This window comes from Mytilus galloprovincialis, chromosome 6 (genome assembly GCF_965363235.1).
Source record: "Mytilus galloprovincialis chromosome 6, xbMytGall1.hap1.1, whole genome shotgun sequence".
In the NCBI taxonomy this organism is placed as follows: domain Eukaryota; kingdom Metazoa; phylum Mollusca; class Bivalvia; order Mytilida; family Mytilidae; genus Mytilus; species Mytilus galloprovincialis.
This window is the reverse complement of record NC_134843.1, coordinates 40,166,810-40,186,534: the sequence shown is the minus strand read 5'-3', so window position 1 is coordinate 40,186,534 and position 19,725 is coordinate 40,166,810. Positions and strand designations below refer to the sequence as shown.

At 31.9% G+C, this 19,725-nt stretch overlaps 1 protein-coding gene across 1 annotated transcript in view; it reads left to right on the top strand.

The window, feature by feature from the left end:
• LOC143079558 (atrial natriuretic peptide receptor 1-like) overlaps window positions 1–19,725 on the top strand; it is a 171,140-nt gene that overhangs the window by 141,192 nt on the left and 10,223 nt on the right. Inside the window, exons 10-14 of the mRNA XM_076254967.1 lie at window positions 5,298–5,423; window positions 6,352–6,456; window positions 7,448–7,519; window positions 8,932–9,100; window positions 9,438–9,599. Coding sequence (XP_076111082.1) covers window positions 5,298–5,423; window positions 6,352–6,456; window positions 7,448–7,519; window positions 8,932–9,100; window positions 9,438–9,599 — 634 coding nt within the window. The remainder of the gene's footprint in view (window positions 1–5,297; window positions 5,424–6,351; window positions 6,457–7,447; window positions 7,520–8,931; window positions 9,101–9,437; window positions 9,600–19,725) is intronic.

Genomic DNA, 19,725 nt, shown 5'->3' with positions numbered 1-19,725 from the left:
AACATAATTATTTTGGTTGAAAGGGTGCGTAGACAATAAATATGAGTTTTAGCCCCTATCATATCTAAAATTATGCGTAAAGTGATAAAACTTATTTACCATACAAATTAGAGACCTAGGGTCTTTTGATTTGAGATCCTCAGTTTGTGACCTTGAAATTGAGGTCAAGGTCAAAGGTCAAGGTCATATTCTAAATTTTTGGTTTTGGCTTATTTTCACTCATTTTCATTAACCTTATAAGATATCGACAAATAATTTTTACTAAATTGTTAGTTGCAACATGTCGTAACTTAATAATTTTGGTTGAAAGGGTGCGTAGTCAATAAACGTGAGTTTTAGCCCCTATCATATCTAAAATTATGCGTAAAGTCATATAACTTATTTACCATACATATTAGAGACCTAGGGTCTTTTGATTTGAGATCCTCAGTTTGGGACCTTGAAATTGAGGTCAAGGTCAAAGGTCAAGGTCATATTCTAAATTTTTGGTTTTGGCTTATTTTCACTCATTTTCATTAACCTTATAAGATATCGACAAATAATTTTTACTAAATTGTTAGTTGCAACATGTCGTAACTTAATAATTTTGGTTGAAAGGGTGCGTAGTCAATAAACGTGAGTTTTAGCCCCTATCATATCTAAAATTATGCGTAAAGTCATATAACTTATTTACCATACATATTAGAGACCTAGGGTCTTTTGATTTGAGATCCTCAGTTTGGGACCTTGAAATTGAGGTCAAGGTCAAAGGTCAAGGTCATATTCTAAATTTTTGGTTTTGGCTTATTTTCACTCATTTTCATTAACCTTATAAGATATCGACAAATAATTTTTACTAAATTGTTAGTTGCAACATGTCGTAACTTAATAATTTTGGTTGAAAGGGTGCGTAGTCAATAAACGTGAGTTTTAGCCCCTATCATATCTAAAATTATGCGTAAAGTCATATAACTTATTTACCATACATATTAGAGACCTAGGGTCTTTTGATTTGAGATCCTCAGTTTGGGACCTTGAAATTGAGGTCAAGGTCAAAGGTCAAGGTCATATTCTAAATTTTTGGTTTTGGCTTATTTTCACTCATTTTCATTAACCTTATAAGATATCGACAAATAATTTTTACTAAATTGTTAGTTGCAACATGTCGTAACTTAATAATTTTGGTTGAAAGGGTGCGTAGTCAATAAACGTGAGTTTTAGCCCCTATCATATCTAAAATTATGCGTAAAGTCATATAACTTATTTACCATACATATTAGAGACCTAGGGTCTTTTGATTTGAGATCCTCAGTTTGGGACCTTGAAATTGAGGTCAAGGTCAAAGGTCAAGGTCATATTCTAAATTTTTGGTTTTGGCTTATTTTCACTCATTTTCATTAACCTTATAAGATATCGACAAATAATTTTTACTAAATTGTTAGTTGCAACATGTCGTAACTTAATAATTTTGGTTGAAAGGGTGCGTAGTCAATAAACGTGAGTTTTAGCCCCTATCATATCTAAAATTATGCGTAAAGTCATATAACTTATTTACCATACATATTAGAGACCTAGGGTCTTTTGATTTGAGATCCTCAGTTTGGGACCTTGAAATTGAGGTCAAGGTCAAAGGTCAAGGTCATATTCTAAATTTTTGGTTTTGGCTTATTTTCACTCATTTTCATTAACCTTATAAGATATCGACAAATAATTTTTACTAAATTGTTAGTTGCAACATGTCGTAACTTAATAATTTTGGTTGAAAGGGTGCGTAGTCAATAAACGTGAGTTTTAGCCCCTATCATATCTAAAATTATGCGTAAAGTCATATAACTTATTTACCATACATATTAGAGACCTAGGGTCTTTTGATTTGAGATCCTCAGTTTGTGACCTTGAAATTGAGGTCAAGGTCATAGGTAAATTTGACGTTCTAGATTATGACCTTTGCTTGAAATTCATATCTATACATCATAAAGCCATAGGAATTGACATTTTAGACTGATTTTTAATATTTTAATATCAAAATAGATATTTACTGGTGGAAAGACCTTCAATTGTTCTCTGAACAATTGGTTTTTAATATTTTTTTTTTTTTCTTCCGCCTAATTTTGTTCTTGCGATAAACATTTGTTTCGCAATATGTCGCTTAGATATTTTGTATATGATATCGAACAGTTTATGCGCTTTTGAAATTTACCCTGCGTAAATGAATACTTTTCTTTGTAGGAGTTATCTCCCAAAACATTGTTTTCCTTGTTAGCGCATCTCCTTCGCAACCGTTAAAGATTATGACAAATTTATTTTACAAAATTGCTCGTTATATCCTTGGCATGATTTGTCCTGTTTTGACCGAAGCGATATGACCGCTCCATATGAGAGTTATTTCCCCTTATGCATTTGATATAAATGATATGAATTTCTATCTTATAAATCATAAGTGATAGAGACCTAGGATCTTTTGATTTGAGGTCCTTGGTCCCAAAAAATAAAAATTAGGTCAAGGTCAAAGGTCAAGGTCATATTCTAATATTTGAATTTGGCTTATTTTCACTTATATCCAAAGACTGTATAAGATATCAACAAATTATTTTTACTAAATTGTTAGTTGCGACATGTCGTAAGATGTAAATTTTGATTGCAAGCGTACGTTGAATGTAAAAGGGAGTTTTCTCCCCTCTTGTATTTAAAAATACGCGTTTGGTGATATAACTCATTAACTAAATATAATTAAGACCTATGGTCTTTTGATTTGAGGTCCTTGGTTTATGACCTTGAAATTGATCTCAAGGTCATAGCTTAATTTGGCGTTCTAGATTTTGACCTTTGCTTTTATTCTATATGTATACATGATAAAGATATACAACTTTTAGAAAAAGGTATCAAACCATTTAACCTTGTAAAAAACAACCGGAAGTGACCTTTTGTAAACCGGAAGTAGCTATTTTTTTGTACTTTATTAATATAAAAGTATATAGAACCAGATATTCTTGGAATTAGTGTCAAGTAAATATTCAAATATAATCGGAAGTAACATTTTTCAAACCGGAAGTAACAAATTATCTCCCTTATTTAAAAAATGTATGGAAACAATATATTTTTGGAATCAGCTTGCTAGGAGCTATCATTTGACGATTGAAATGACATTTTAAACTTAGTTTCACAACTTTTCATATCAAAATACATTGTTTTGATGGAAAGACCTTCAATTGTTCTCTGAACAATTGGTTTTTAATTGTATTTGGCTCTGTTTGTAAAGCGGTGGCTAAAAGTTTATGTTTGTTACAGATTTCGTTTTCTGAAAATGGAGTCAGTTGGAATGTTGGTGAATTGGTGATTTCCTTTTTCAGGACCTCAATGTAAAATTTACGTCAAACAATAATAATATTATTAGCAGCTTTATCTGCCGGGACAAAAACAAATTCCTTGGCTAGTTCTTTTAGTTTATGTTTGATACGAGAAATAGGTTTATTGGGGTTATTGTTTATAGTAAAATGTTTTTAAAAATGTTGAATACGTATATCAACTATCTTCATTACTGAATTAAAAAGAGAGTCCAAAGATTTTTTGTCAGCTTTTTCCCGTTTTATCCATTTCATACAGTAAGTATGGAGTGAGTCGTGGATGATATTACGACACTCATTCCAATTAATAATTGACGGGGGACGATATTTAGGTCCTTTACTAAGGAATGATTTTAACTCTCGGTCTTGAACGATGTTAAGATCTCCTATTATAACATGGGAAATGGGTCCATAAATGTGACTACTAAATACACGAGTAAGATATTTTAGTTAATTTAGATAAGTGCCAATGAGACAACCCTCCATTAAATTTACAATGTGTAAAGAGTTTTAATTATAGGTTTGTGTACACAAAGCATTGGCTCACATCGAAGAACAAGCTATAAAGGTATCAAAATGACTAGTGTAAAACATTTTAAACAAGAAAACAAACTGTCTAATCTACATAAAAAAAACGACAAACGACAAACGTATGAGCCACATTAACAATAGGCAACCACTGAACAATATACTACTGACTTAGGGTAGCTGCATACATCAGCGGGTTTAAATTTTTTAACAGACACACTGACATGGGGCAGAGGTGTACTATTTCAGCGTAAATCTATTAAAGATTGGTTCTATCAGATACGTTAAAAAATCTATATGTGATAGGCAAACAGGAATGTTATATATTATAAAAAAAATCAAAAATGTGCAGAAATAAACTTTAAGGAAAATCTTAGAAAAAATAGGAAACCGGTATGATCATACATTAAAACAATTAAAGAAATTACAAATTATAATGTTTTATGCAACAGACTACACTAACTACAATTTAGATCCTTCCTTAGATATTAATAGAGGTAAACAGTAATGGTAACGATATCCTTACTACGTTCAGTTGCTTGATGAATGAATAAAAACGCAGTAATTTTTGTTACTTTTTATCGATTTACACAATTTGAACTTCGGTTAATTACTAATGTCACATTATTAAAGCCTTGGTCACACCTAACCGGATAGCACGAACGGACGACTAGTGGATGAAAATAAAAGTTGTCCGTTGACAAAATTGTTATCCGTTGGGAGTCCGTTGATGTACTGCATAACAGTCACACACCGGATATTCAACGTACGAGAAACGGAAACGTACCGGACAGAACGGATGTCAAACGTACATCCAACGGACGAGTACCGCATAAAACGGACATCTAACCGGATGAAACGGATGAACAAGATATACGGAAAGATTAAAGGCTTTGAAAAAGGCTTTGAACGTTCCTGTTAAGAGTTTAATCTAGAAAAGCGCATCTGACGCATGTGATTTTGAAAGTGTTGTTTCCATTTCGTATTGAACTCGCCTCTTTAAAACTGTGGAAACCTTTTTTTATGCCCCATGTTTGATCATTATGTTTTCTGGTCTGTGCGTCCGTTCATCCGTCCGTTCGTCCGTCTGTTCGTCCGTTCGTCTGTCCCGCTTCAGGTTCAAGTTTTTGGTCGAGGTAGTTTTTGATGAAGTTGCAGTCCAATCAACTTGAAACTTAGTACACATGTTCCTTATTATATGATCTTTCAAATTTTAATTTTATTCAATAGGAGATTTTCCGCCATTTTCACGGTCCAAAGAAAATGATAGTGCAGATGGGGCATCCGTGTACTAGGGACACATTCTTGTCCAGCTGTGTAATACATAAGTTAGCTAAATAGCTAAATGTGATGACTATTGTCTTTTTTACTATAATTCGGAGTACTGTGTTATGAGAAAAGTTTTATTAAATGATTTGTTTCAATAGATGTCTAAATATTTTTTAGCTTTCAATAAACAAAGGTCAACTGTTTACCCAGGTTGGGGTGTGTAAAGGCAATACTGTTGCTATAAGGCGCTTCAAACTGAAAACCATTGACCTGACCAGACATACACTACTTGAATTTCAGCAGGTAATAATTTGTTATTGATGACAAACACTCTTTCACATAAGTGAAAAAGGCATAGGTTCGATTTGTTTTTAAGTAAACAAGTAAAATAACTAACACCGTAGAGCGGGTTATTTTCGCGGGTGTAAAATTTCGTGATTTTCATTGAATAAAGTATACGAAAAAATTTGGCGGTTATTGTTTTGTCGGATTCAAATCTTTTACCAATACCTTTGCATATTCTCTTTTAAAATGGCGGAATTTATTTTGGCGATTTTGTTCTATCTGCGAAAATAAGCGAAAAGGTACACCCCGCGAAATTAACCTGCTATATGGTATTAAATTATTAAAATTATAAAGCAATGAGTTATTAAAATGTGTATCAAAACTTACAAAGGTCGGGAAGAATATTTGGAATAATCTCACGAAGTGTATTTTTGAAGAACTGACAGATGAAGGTTGTAGTTACCATTCAGTAAAAACAAACTTTTCAATATTCAATGGAAATAAAATTGTGAAATCACCCGTGACACTATCGTGTATAAAACTTGCCTTAACAGACGATAGTCATTGCCTCTGAGGCATACCGTTTTGAAGAGAATTTACCTTGCTTTACGTTATAACGTTATGAAGTTGAAACACGTTTAAATCGAAAATTCGTAAACCGCTGTCCCAAGTAAGGCAATATGCCTGGGTTAGGCAAAGCCAAGTGTTTCGAATTATTCAACATATTATACAGTAAATTCATAAAGAATGAGAACATCATTGATATTTAGTTTGTCGAAAGTATTCACTACTGGGTTTGTGATACATGTGTACCTCCTGGGACGAAACATTCACCAGCAGCAGCATCGACCCAGTGGTTGTTTATGTCATCGCGATACTGGGTGTATGATTTGGTAGTCCAGACGCACTAAGATGTCAAAACATTTACTTTTTCTTAAAATTTCAGCTTCAACATTTACATCACCAGAACTTGTGTGCATTCATTGGTGCTACTATAGAACCTGGAAATAATACTCTTCTTATGGAGTACTGTCCGAGAGGAAGTTTACAGGTATGGCAGCTTCAAAATGTACTCAAATGGAGACGACAATATATATTTTCTAGCATGTGAACAAGTTCTCTGATTTCACTCAGTTATTACATTTATACATGTGCAGTTTATGATAACTTTATTCAAATTATAACAGCCAATAAGCAAAATATAAGGAAATGAATATCACATATTGTGTGGGTTTTTTTTTCTAACGTGAAAGGATAAGTTATTGCTATATTACGATTTAGTAAACGTTCAGGAAAAATTCAGATTAAAGTTGACAAATTAATTAAGGAGATTATATAAAATGATTGGACTAGAATGAACGGCATTGTTGTTGTTTGTTTGAGGGAGAGGGTGTCTAATATAATATAAGCGCTGACACTGACGGGTCAAAATTATTAAACATGTATTGTATTTTTCTGATAAGAAAAAATGCATATAATATTGTATGAGATGAAGAAATACAAAATAAAGAATTATGAAAAAAGAAGGAAGGGCAACCCATTAGGAAGGACATCCAAAAATTTGGGTATGTTTGGTAGTGGTTAAATGTGCCTTGTCCTCAGGGATTAATGGCTTCATTACTCAATTCTGCCCGAACTATCAAAAAGAAAATATAACATATGTATTAAACACAAGCTGATTATTTCTTCTAACAAAATTACATATATAGATATAGGAAGATGTGGCATGAGTGCTAATTAGACAACTCTCCATCCAAATAACAATTTATGCACCTATTTGGTCTTGAAGATTGAATATCAAATATATTGAATATATTTTCATAGTTTCTAGCCACGGGATAGATATGCTACATTTTGCAAAACATTCAAAATGACAGGTAAAAAAATATGATTCATAATAAAAAAAAAAACCCACAAAACCATAGAAACAAACACAAGAACGCTTCAGGTTTGAAGAAGAAAATGAATCGAATTAATATTATATTTTAATAACTATTAAGAAACATTTCAATTTTATGAAACAATATTTCATTTAATTTTAGGACATTCTTGAAAATGATGATATAGAGCTAGATTGGACATTCAGGTATTCTTTGCTTCGAGACATCATTGGGGTATGTAATATTTAGCTACAATTAATAAAGTAAATATGTGTGAAAAAAATCGGAAGCACCATTAATGTTTTTTATTAGATTTTATGAAAGGACTGGTTGGTCGTTAAAGAACAAGATCTGTTTAGAACCTTTTTCATCCCTCATTTTTCGACTACAGTTTGGATAAGTTCTGAACTCTCTTTAAAAATGCCAGGAACTGTCAATACTGTTTAAATAGTTATCAAAGGTACGAGGATTATAATTTTGTACGCCAGACGCGCGTTTCGTCTTCATAAGACTCATCAGTGACGCTCATATCAAAATATTTATAAAGCCAAACAAGTACAAAATTGAAGAGCATTGAGGATCCAAAATTCCAAAAAGTTGTGCCAAATACGGCTAAGGTAATCTATGCCTGGAATAAGAAAATCCTTAGTTTTTTCAAAAATAAGTTTGGGAAACAGGAAATTTATAAAAATGACCACATTATTGATATTCATGTCAACACCGAAGTGTTGACTACTGGGGTGGTGATACCCTCGGGGACGAAACGTCCACCAGCAGTGGCATCGACCCACTGGTGTAAATAGTTATCAAAGGTACCAGGATTACAATTTTGTACGCCAGACGCGTACAGTTTTTGTACAACTTTAGAACAGTTTCTGGCAGAAACTGTTTTATTCTAATACAACTTTGAAACAGTCTTGTGTCTTTTCACCCCCTACAGTTCTGCACTAGAACTGATCGGGACAGTTCTTGCATAGGAAGAAAGTATTTGAAATTCAACGCTAGAAATGATTCTGACACTCTTACTTTATTAAAAAAACACAGAGTTATATCCTTAACCAAACTTTGACAGATCATATTTTCCTTTTTTTCTTTTCTTTTAAGAATTTTTATTAATCAGTTGATGGATTAATTTGTTTCAATGAATGAATGAATTTATCAATTTGTTTTAATGAATTAATTATTCAATTAATCATATATATAAGTATACCAGTATGTTTTAATACGTTTTATTATCATTTAGCATTGATCATATAGGTGTATTATTATTATTATTTTGATTAATTCTATCAACTGTTTTTATTAACGAACACCAAAATTCACATAATAATACTAAACAATATTACATGTATGTAAGATTATATAACATTGTCATAATAAGCTAAACTTATGATTTTAAATACTCTCTACTTATAACAAATTTGTATCCGACCGGCAATTGTCTTGATACGAATTATTTGTTGAAGAATTATAAAATATTGACTGTTTGTTTATTTGATAAGAAAGCATTAAACACGAAATATTGATTTGGACAATCACACCAAACTAGACATAAAAAGTGCCACCCGTACTTTCATTTCATTGTTTGTACGTTCACATATAGTTTTAATTTTCTAATGATTGATAACTCAATTTTCAACACACAGGGTATGACATACTTACATGACAGTCCAGCTAAATTTCATGGTCGGCTGAGCAGTACAAATTGTGTCATCGACAGTCGATTTATGTTAAAGCTGACAGACTATGGACCATTCTCAATTTTCAATTCAACAAAACAAAACCAGACGGAGAACAATCAGTTGAATAAAAATAGTAAGTATACGATACAACATTAAAACACTTTTTATCATTAATCGTCAGATATTAAGATGCATGTATTATACTTGTTCTTTATAAACCGTAGTATCTTTTAGATAACGAAATAATTTGTTTTGAAATTATCGAAATCACATGTACTACAGTGTAGTTGAATTATGTGACAAATATTTATGCTTACATGACTTTTTTTGTCATTTTAGAAAAAATAACCTATTTATTTCAGTTGACTGTTATAGTCGTGATTTATCAAACATATGCATTTGCCAAACAAACCTGGACCTTGATATATTCATATATAAAAACTTTAATTTAAAATCACGGTTCATTTTAGAATTGTTATGGACGGCACCTGAAATTCTTCGTAATGGAAAGGGAAAATCACGTTTGGAAAATGAGGTTTACGTTAAAGGTGATATCTACAGCTTTGGAATTATTTGTCATGAGATTGTGATGCGATGTGCTCCATTTGAAGGGTGTGACATTGAAGCAGAAGGTAAGAAACCTCAATTGAAAACGAAATACAAATCCTGTTAGATAACAAGAGGACATTGAGCTACTCCTAACATTTGATGTATTGGAATTGTGATGTTCATTAGGCTTTCTTTAATATATTTTCATTTGTATGTGGCGCGGAAGCATTCAATTCATATAATTACATTTGTATAATACAACCGTGAAATTACAAGTAAAATCACATGTTTCGATTCCATTGAAGTAACATTTTCACGGGATAGCGTGGTTTCAGTATGTTATATGTAAATAGGAAATACAATCTTATTTTGGAATGCCTATCAATTATTGTCAGTAAATCAAAAGAATGTAATGTATTAACTTACAATTAATATATAAGAAAACGACACGTTTTACAGTGGATACAAAATGTTTGCAAGCAAAAGGAGAATTACCTGTTTACTGTAATTATACATCCCGTCATACTTTGAACGGCATAATTATTTCATGTCTACCTGACAGTCTGTGCGAATTTCAAATGCACAATGTTACACTAGTACTCTAAACCCTCCTTCTTTGATGGGTGCATTTTACATAGACAAATAAAATCCTATAATATAATCAAAATGAGGATGTTAATTTGATGTGTGCTTCTTCGTTACATTTGTTGTTTTTATAGTGATTAATATGATAACACAATGTTGACTGCTGTACCCCCATTTTTGACATTTTGAACTATTGTGTCTGTTTGTTTTGTTCAAGCATCGGTGACAATATAATGGAATGTGATACGACTGTCATACAAGTGAGAGGTTTAGCTAGCTATAAAACCAGGTTCAATTCACCATTTTCTACATTTGAAAATGCATGTACCAAGTCAGGAATATGACAGTTCTTGTCCATTCGTTTTTGATGCGTTTTGTTAATTGATTTTGCCATGTGATTATGGACTTTCCGAATTGATTTTTCTCTGAGTTCAGTATTTTTGTGATTTTACTGTTTACCATTTGAAATCATTTAGCTTCCTGGAGCTATATTTTTATGACTTTTTCAGATATGTAAATTAAGAGTTTTAAGGATGGTAAACTTCCAGCTGTAAGTCATTACGACTTGCAAAAGTTATATGATATCAAAGGGTTGGTGTTTTGATCACAACTCTTTGATAATTTGATCATGGTTATGCATTTTTAGATATCAAATGCAATCGGGGTTTTTCTTTATTTGTAAAAATTTACAGGAGACATATTTGTTTTTTTATAAAACTATGTACGTTTTTTGATTACGGTCTGTGTTTAAATCTGTTTTAAAAGTTTCCCTGAAAATGTTTACAGCAAAAAGTAAAATCATATAAATACTCAACTCCGAGTAAAAAGTCCCTAATCAAATGGAAAAATCGAAAGCTCAAAACACATAAAACGAATGAATAACAACTGTCATATTCCTGACTAGGTTCAGACATTTTCTTATGTAGAAAAATATGGATTAAATCTTGTTTTATAGCCAGCTAAACCTCTCACTTGTTTGACAGTCGCGTCAAATTCCATTAATTTTATGAGGTCATATTTTTTAACTATTTTTAAGTATTGAATCTTTTTAGCTCACCTGGCCCAAAGGGTAAAATTGACAAGGGGTAAAATTGTTTATCAGGTCAACATCTATCTGCCCTCAAATTTTCAGATGAATCCCACAACTCGTTGTTGGGTTGCTGCCCCTGAATTGGTAATTTTAGGGAATTTTTGCTGTTTTTGGTTATTATCTTGAATATTATTATAGATAGAGATAAACTGTAAACAGCAAAAATGTTCAGCAAAGTAGAATTTGCAAATAAGTCAACATGACTAAAATGGTCAGTTGACCCCTTTAGGAGTTATTGACCTTTATAGTTAATTTTTAACCATTTTTCGTAAAGATTAGTAATCTTTTACAAAAATCTTCTCCTCTGAAACTACTGGGCCAAATTTATCCAAACTTGGCCACAATCATCTTTGGGGTATTTAGTTTGAAAAATGTGTGGGGTGACCTGGCCAACCAACCAAGATGGCCGCCATGGCTAAAAATAGAACATAAGGGTAAAATGCAGTTTTTGGTTTATAACTCAAAAACCGAAGCATTTAGAGCATATCTGACAAGGGGTAAAAGTGTTTATCAGGTCAAGATGTATCTGCCCTGAAATTTTCAGACGAATCAGACAACTGGTTGTTGGGTTGCTGCCCCTGAATTGGTAATTTTAAGGAAATTTTGCTGTTTTTGGTTATTATTATAGATAGAGATAAACTGTAAACAACAATAATGTTCAGCAAAGTAAGATCGACAAATAAGTCAACATGACCAAAATGGTCAATTGACCCCTTGAGGAGTTATTGCCCTTTATAGTCATTTTTTACAAATTTTTCGTAAATTTTTGTAATCTTTTACAAAAATCTTCTCTGAAACTACTGGGCCAAATTAATCCAAACTTGGCCACAATCATGTTTGGGGTATCTTGTTTAAAAAATGTGTCTGGTGATCCGGCTATCCAACCAAGATGGCCGCCATGGCTAAAAATAGAACATAGGGGTAAAATGCAGTTTTTGGCTTATAACTCAAAAATCAAAGCATTTAGAGCAAATCTGACATTGGGTAAAATTGTTTATCAGGTCAAAATCTATCTCCCCTGAAATTTTCAGATGAATTGGACAACCCGTTGTTGGGTTGCTGCTCCTAAATTGGTAATTTTAAGGAAATTTTACTGTTTTGGGTTATTATCTTGAATATTATTATAGATAGAGATAATCTTTAAAACAGCAATAATGTACAGCAAAGTAAGATTTACAAATAAGTCAATATGACTGAAATGGTCAATTGACCCCTAAGGTGTTATTGTCCTTTATAGTCAATTTTTAACAATTTTTATAAAATTTGTAAATTTTTACTAACATTTTCCACTGAAACTACTGGGCCAAGTTCATTATAGATAGAGATAACTGTAAGCAGCAAGAATGTTCTGTAAAGTAAGACGTACAAACACATCACCATCACCAAAACACAATTTTGTCATGAATCCATCTGCTTCCTTTGTTTAATATTCACATATAGACCAAGGTGAGCGACACAGGCTCTTTAGAGCCTCTAGTTTAAATTCGTTTGGACAATTGTAGGAAAATTTGTTTTTCAGATCTTTAATTTATGGTTACAAAATTAAGGGGGAATTGTCAATAACTCAAAAACAGGGTATTATTACTTGTTTACCAAAAGGTGATAAACCTAGACAGTTCATGAAAACTTGGCGACCAAAAAGTCTTTTAAATACAACATATAAACTAGCATCAAGTTGTATAGCAGAGCGTATCAAATCTGTTCTATCCATTATTATTAGCAATGATCAGATAGTACGGTGACAAATCAGGTAAATTTGAAAATTTAATGGACCGAAATACCTCACGGCTAGTTTTGGTCTTATTTTGCAGATAGATATAATATCCTTTAATTAAGGCATGTCAAAGTAGTGCAGATTTTTTAAAACTGTGGTCAAAGGTCAAAAGGGAGGATTTGAAAAATTCGAAAATTTTAGACATTTTAGACAATTTCTCGATAATCTCTCATGTTATATGAGAATTCTTTTTTCGATGGAAGCAAACGCTAGGAATGCTCCAGAATTACAGCTAGTCATATTTATATCCGATTACTGGATTTTAGTGATACATACCCTCGCTTGGAACATGTAAGAAAATGAAACAAATAACTTTATCTACGGAATTATCGACAAAAAATATTCATAATCAAGATTTAGCTATGTGATAATATCTGTCAACCTATAAAGATATTTGTGGGCAAGTTTTGTTAAAATGCCATAAAGAACAGAGGAGAAATAAGAACTGTAAAGTTAACCCCCGGTCCATGATGCTTTGAAAAAAAAATGATGGAAACTCTTGGCTGATTATTTAAATTTAGAAAGATGTTAGAACTTTCATGTTCATGACACTATAGTATATGACGTTTGTTTTTATATTTAGGGAATGACTGTAATATTATTTCTGTCTATGAAGAAATAACATAAAAAAATTGGTGCACACTGAATAACGCGCGTAGCAGGTTATTTAACAGTGTGCACCACATTTTTTATGTTATTTCGAATAGACAGAAAAAAAAATATTACAGTCATTTCTTATAATTTAATTCTAAATTCCATTTTAAACCGTAGAAAGCCATGAAAAAAAGTTGATGACGTCACGGTCATATGACTAAATTATGTCTATGGGCTCATAATATTTTTGGGGGGTCCGTCCCTTACTGTTCCGTGTGAGACAAAACTCCGTATTGAAGACCGTACTTTGATCTACATGTATAATGGTTAACGTTTACAAATTACGACCTGGATGGGGAGTTGTCTTATCAGAACTCATACTACATCTTCTTATATCTATGAACAATGGAATAAATAGCAGGCTTAAAAGCCCTATATATATATATATATATATGTAAACTATAAACAAAGATTCACAGGGATATTACACATCAAAGGTTGCTGTCTATGTATAATTAGAATACACTAACACTAGACTTCAATATGCACATCAATTTGAAAAGGTGATGGAATACTAGAAAGAAAAAGTTGGATGTCATTGTAGGGCGCCGACAATCTCATTAGTTTATTCAGACCACAATGTACTGATTCCCCATGTCTTCTGGGGTCATTCTGATCCGCAGTGAACTGATTTCCACTGCAACATATGTGGGAATATAAGAACCAGTTAGAATGACAAATTTTGATACACTCATGTTTTCCCGACCCCTTGTAGTTATTGTCCTTTGCCAATTTCGATAAGAGAAGGCATGTCGTATTATGTAAGAGCGCGATCTGCTGTTGGTGTAACAAACATTAGGGGTCCAATAACTAAAAAGTTGTATATGTCGTGAATAGGTAAAAACTTTCTTGTGGCTTTGGTTGAAGAAACGCTCCCAGTTTAAAATCACAATTCATCATCTTAGGAAAATATCTTATTAGAAATAAAACATAACTGTCATGATTTTAATATGATGCAATCCCTGGAATAACTTTTCAATATATGTCCATTGACAAAAAGAGGCGGCAGAATAATTCTTATATCTGTCTCTTAAGTCACTTACAGATACTACAACAATTACTTCAGTCACAGTCAGTAAAAAAAAGATCCCACTACAAATATTTCGTCATGTTCTTGTAAATCAAAATAATTGTAGTGCCGTAGTGCATAGTTACAATGTACCTACAAATCTTATCAACCCATGTTTTTTTTCAGGTGCACACAGACATTTCTTATAATTTCTTATTGATCTACACTCAATGACTTGAAGAATAATTTGGGTTTACCAGCATTTGGCATAAACCGTATTGTCCCTTTGACGCCTTTAATAGCTGACTAAGTGGTAGGGATTTGCTAATTGTTGAAGGTTGTGCGGTAACCTTTAGTTGTAAATATCTGTGTCATTTGGTCTCTTGTGAAGAGTTGTTTCATTCTCAATCATACCACCCTTCTTTTTATATACACCAATGTGCGATGTAAGGAGAGGGTTAGGCGCCCGCTGACATCTTTAACCTCGCCAAATTCTGTATGTGGCTGTCCCAAGTCAGGAGCCTGTCAATCTGTTGTTGTCATTTGTTGCTGCTGCATTTTTGTTGATCGTTTATTGTTTTGTTCATTAATTATGCCGTTGTGTTTCTCGTTTGAATTGTTTTACATTTTTCAATTTTGACCCTTAATTGCTGACTAGGCGGTAAGAGCTTTTTATTGTTGAAGGCCGTACGGTTATCTATAGTTGTAAATGTATGTGTAATATTTGGTCTTTTGTGGAGATTTGTCTAATTGGCAATCATACCACATACTTTTTATGCCCCACCTACGATAGTAGAGGGGCATTATGTTTTCTGTTCTGTGCCTCCGTTCGTCCGTCCGCTTCAGGTTTAAGTTTTTTGGTCAAGGTAGTTTTTGAAGAAGTTGAAGTCCAATCAACTTGAAACTTAGTACACTTGTTCCCCATAATATGATCTTTCTAATTTTAATGCCAAATTATAGTTTTGACCCCAATTTCATGGTCCACTGAACATAGAAAATGATAGTGCGAAGTTCTGGTTAAAGGTTTTGGTCAAGGTAGTTTTTGATGAAGTTAAAGTTACATCAACTTGAAACTTAGTACCAATGTTCCCTATGATATGATCTTTCTAAGTTTGATTCCAAATTAAAGTTTTGACCCCAATTTTACGGTCCACTGAACATATAAAAAAAATGATAGTGCGAGTGGGGCATTCGTGTACTATGGACACATTCTTTTTTTATTATGCTTTTAAAGCATCATTGGCCAAATCTCAATAACTGTTGTACCATTTTACATAAATACCAATACAATCTATCTGATCAGGGTGCACTGGTTTTTCATTAGGAATATCACATCAGCTAAAGTATACATTTTCAAAAAAACAATTTTAATTTCATCAAGTAAATAACAATGCATGCTGAATGTTGAAGCGGCTTGTCCTTGAAAAAGAAGAACGAAAGATATCAGAGGGAGAGTCAAACTCAAAGTTATCCTTTATCACCTTGCATTTTTCTAGGAATTTCAATCAGAAAGAACAAAGAAATTAAAGGAATTAAAATCGATGACACAGAATATCTTATCTCCCAATACGTAGATGACACATCAATAATACTTGACGGTACACAAACATCTCTAGATGCATCTCTTCGCTTACTTCAAAAATATGCTGAAATGTCTGGTCTCCATATGAACTTTGACAAAACAAAGGTGGTGTGGATAGGCCAAAACAAATATAGTCAAGACACCATGTGTGTAAATGGGGATTGGAATGGGGGTCCAGCAGTTTTACATTACTAGGAACTGTTCTGTTAATTTGCATAAAATGGAAATGTTGAACTATGGTCCAAGAATAAAAGACACTTACTAAGACACTAATTATTTCAAAATTGAACCATCTGTTTTTAACATTACCAACACCATGCAAAAATACTTTAAAACAACTAACTGACAAAACTTATTCATTTATTTAATGAATGGTTATTATTTATTTTGATTTTATTGAACCATAAAATTAATTTTTGACTCTTCACATTGAATAATCCGCGAAGTGGATTATGTAACATGTGAAGAGTCAAAAATTAATTTTATGGTTCAATAAATTCAAAATAAATTATTGCCTTTCATTATAAATAAATTTCTATCAAAAATAAAGCTCAAAGAACTTTTTATATCATTTATATTAACAATAACAACGTACACACATGTTGGCGTATGAATACACAACGTCAAAGTGGGCGTGTCGCCATAAAAATTGACAACATTGAAAATAAAACTATAATTTTTTTACCAATCAGAAGACAGTAAATACACCAAATTTATTTATTTGGGAAAACAAACCTGACAAGATAAAAAGAGAAACATTGTGTTCTGAACACAAATTAGGGGGGGGGGCTGAAAATGGGCTGAAAACGATAGATATTGACAAAGATACTAAAGGATTGAAATTAACTTGGATTAGACGGTTGTTGAAAAACAACCCAAACTAAATAAGTTATTAGAAAGTACTGAAAAGATTAGTATTGAAAACCTAGTTTATTTAGGCCTAACAAAAAGATGTAAAAAACCCTTTTGGGGAGAAGTTTTTAAAGCTTGGACAGATTTACAAAATAAATTCATACCAAAAAACGAAGACGAGTTTGTATCAGATTCGCTCTGGAATAATGAAAACATAAAAATAGGAACAACATATATTTTCTATAAAAACTGGATAGGTAAAGGGATCTTTTTAATAATTATGATTTATTAAACGATGAGAGAAAACTAATGACTTTTCAACAATTTCAAAACATTTATAAAAATAAGTCAAACTTTCTTACTTATAAGGGTGTCATTTCATCAATAAAATCATATAAAGAGGCTTTTAAGGACTATATATCCATAAAAAATCGTTATAAAACACAAGGACCAATTATGCCGAATAATTTAATAACATTATTTTATCAAGAAAAGGGTCGAAAGATATTTATAATGTTTTACTTGAAAAAAGCAGTACTAAACTTAGATGTGAAGAAAATGGTTCTTATGACTCGACAAAAATTTTGATTGGAAATATGTGCATGTGTCTTTTTACTCCACAAAAAGCTCAAAACTCCACTGCTTCCAATATGGAATAATACACAGAAGATTGGGCACAAATAAACTTTTATTTAAAATAAAAATGCAACAAAGCGATAAATGTACTTTCTGCAATGAAGTTACCGAAGATATTGAACACATATTGTGGACATGCCATAAAATAGCAAATCTGTGGATAAGACTCATGGATTGGATTTATAGCCAAACACAAATAATAATTCCATTTAACATGGATATGATTTTATTCGGAAATTTAGGAAAAACAGAAAATAATAAGATAGATTATTTAATAATACATGTAAAACTTTTATCAAAATTCTTTATCTATAGAACAAAACCGTGAAAATCAAGTAAATTGTGCAGGGCTGAAAAACTATCTAAAAGAAAATCTTATACTAGAAAAGAATATATTTTTTAAAACAAAACCTCTTCACATTGTTAACCTCTACCCATGGCTTCCATTACTAGAATAATGTACACTTAAGCAACTTAGCATTACCCTATGTAATGTTATTGTGCGTACTGTTTTACTCTTCTCCACACCACCTTATATATTATATATAATATACTGTTAAATGTTGTTTATTGTTTTGTTTTCTTGTTTCGTGCCTAAAATAGCATGTACATTCTCTAATATCTGTATATTGTTTATATTTTATAATTTTTAATACTGACAATTACAAACAAATGTTCTAAATATACAATCTAATGTTTAACGAGGCCGGGATAAGGTACCGGTACTTTCTATATCAAACTAACAAATGTGAAAATTTTCAATGAAGTATATATAATAAAAAAATAACAACAAAAAAAAAAAAAAAAAAAAAAAAAAAAAAAACATAAAGTGTCCGTTGGGGAACTATAATAAACAGATTTGTCCAAAGTAAACAAAGTAAAGTTGTCTTCAAAGACCAGCTTTCTTTTGGATAATTAAATGTATGTTTATCTTTTTATTAGTATCAAGTTAACTGGTATAAAGAATAAAGAATGAATTAATACATATTGTCCATCTTCCTATCAGTTTCTAGATACCGATAATCTCAATCATATGACGTCTTTATAGTAGACCATCAATGTTTACTCATTACAAACGCACGGGAACCCTGAACAATATACATTTATTTCCCGTGCCAGAGGGAGATATGAACATTTGCTCAACCAAGAATATTAATATTTCACGAGGGCTCTGCCCGAGGGAAATATGATTTTTCGAGGGTGATCAAATCTTCTTATCTACCGAGGCTAAGGGAAATGGATGTTTTATTCCACTGCTTAAGCTTTGTATACTATCTAAACATCAAAAATTGGTTTGCATACCGGAATGTTTTATTATCCGCTTGTTTTTATTACTAAACACGACATACATATTGGTAAACAGAACAGATAAACATTAATTATTAGTCTTTCTTTTAACATCTGAAATAAATTTGAACACGAAAATGATATTTTCTTAAGCTATTTGGTAAATAAGAAGTTAAAGACGTTATGTACATAAACCGAGCGTAACGTCGCAAGATTTAATTCCAACATTTCAGAGGAGAATATGATACTCAGTGGTGAATATGAAGTTTTGTTCCACCTTACGTGTAAAAGTTTCAACCAATCAAATGTTGATTTCGCTATCAATGTCAACAGGCAGTGGAATAATACATATTGTCCATCTTCCTATTAAAATGTCGGTAAACAACTGTCATGGCCTTTAACTTGTTATTGAATATTGAATTAAAATGATATCTTGCTTTGAAAAAAAAAGTATTGAATCTGCATGATTACTTGAATATCGTAAATACTAGTAGCATAAAACGACAAAAAAAGTAGTATTGCTGCTTTAATATCATCATTATTGTTTAAGTTAAAGAACATCTGTCATACCCATTTGTGTTCGCTACACCCGTCGTTTTCCCTCAATGTCAAAATCACCGTAAACGAATTAATTATCACTGAAGTTAACATACAATTAGCAACATGAATATTGTCATTTGATAGTGGAGCAAAAACTGATTGGTCTTTCATTTTAACATTTGTGACTATCAGGTGTTGAG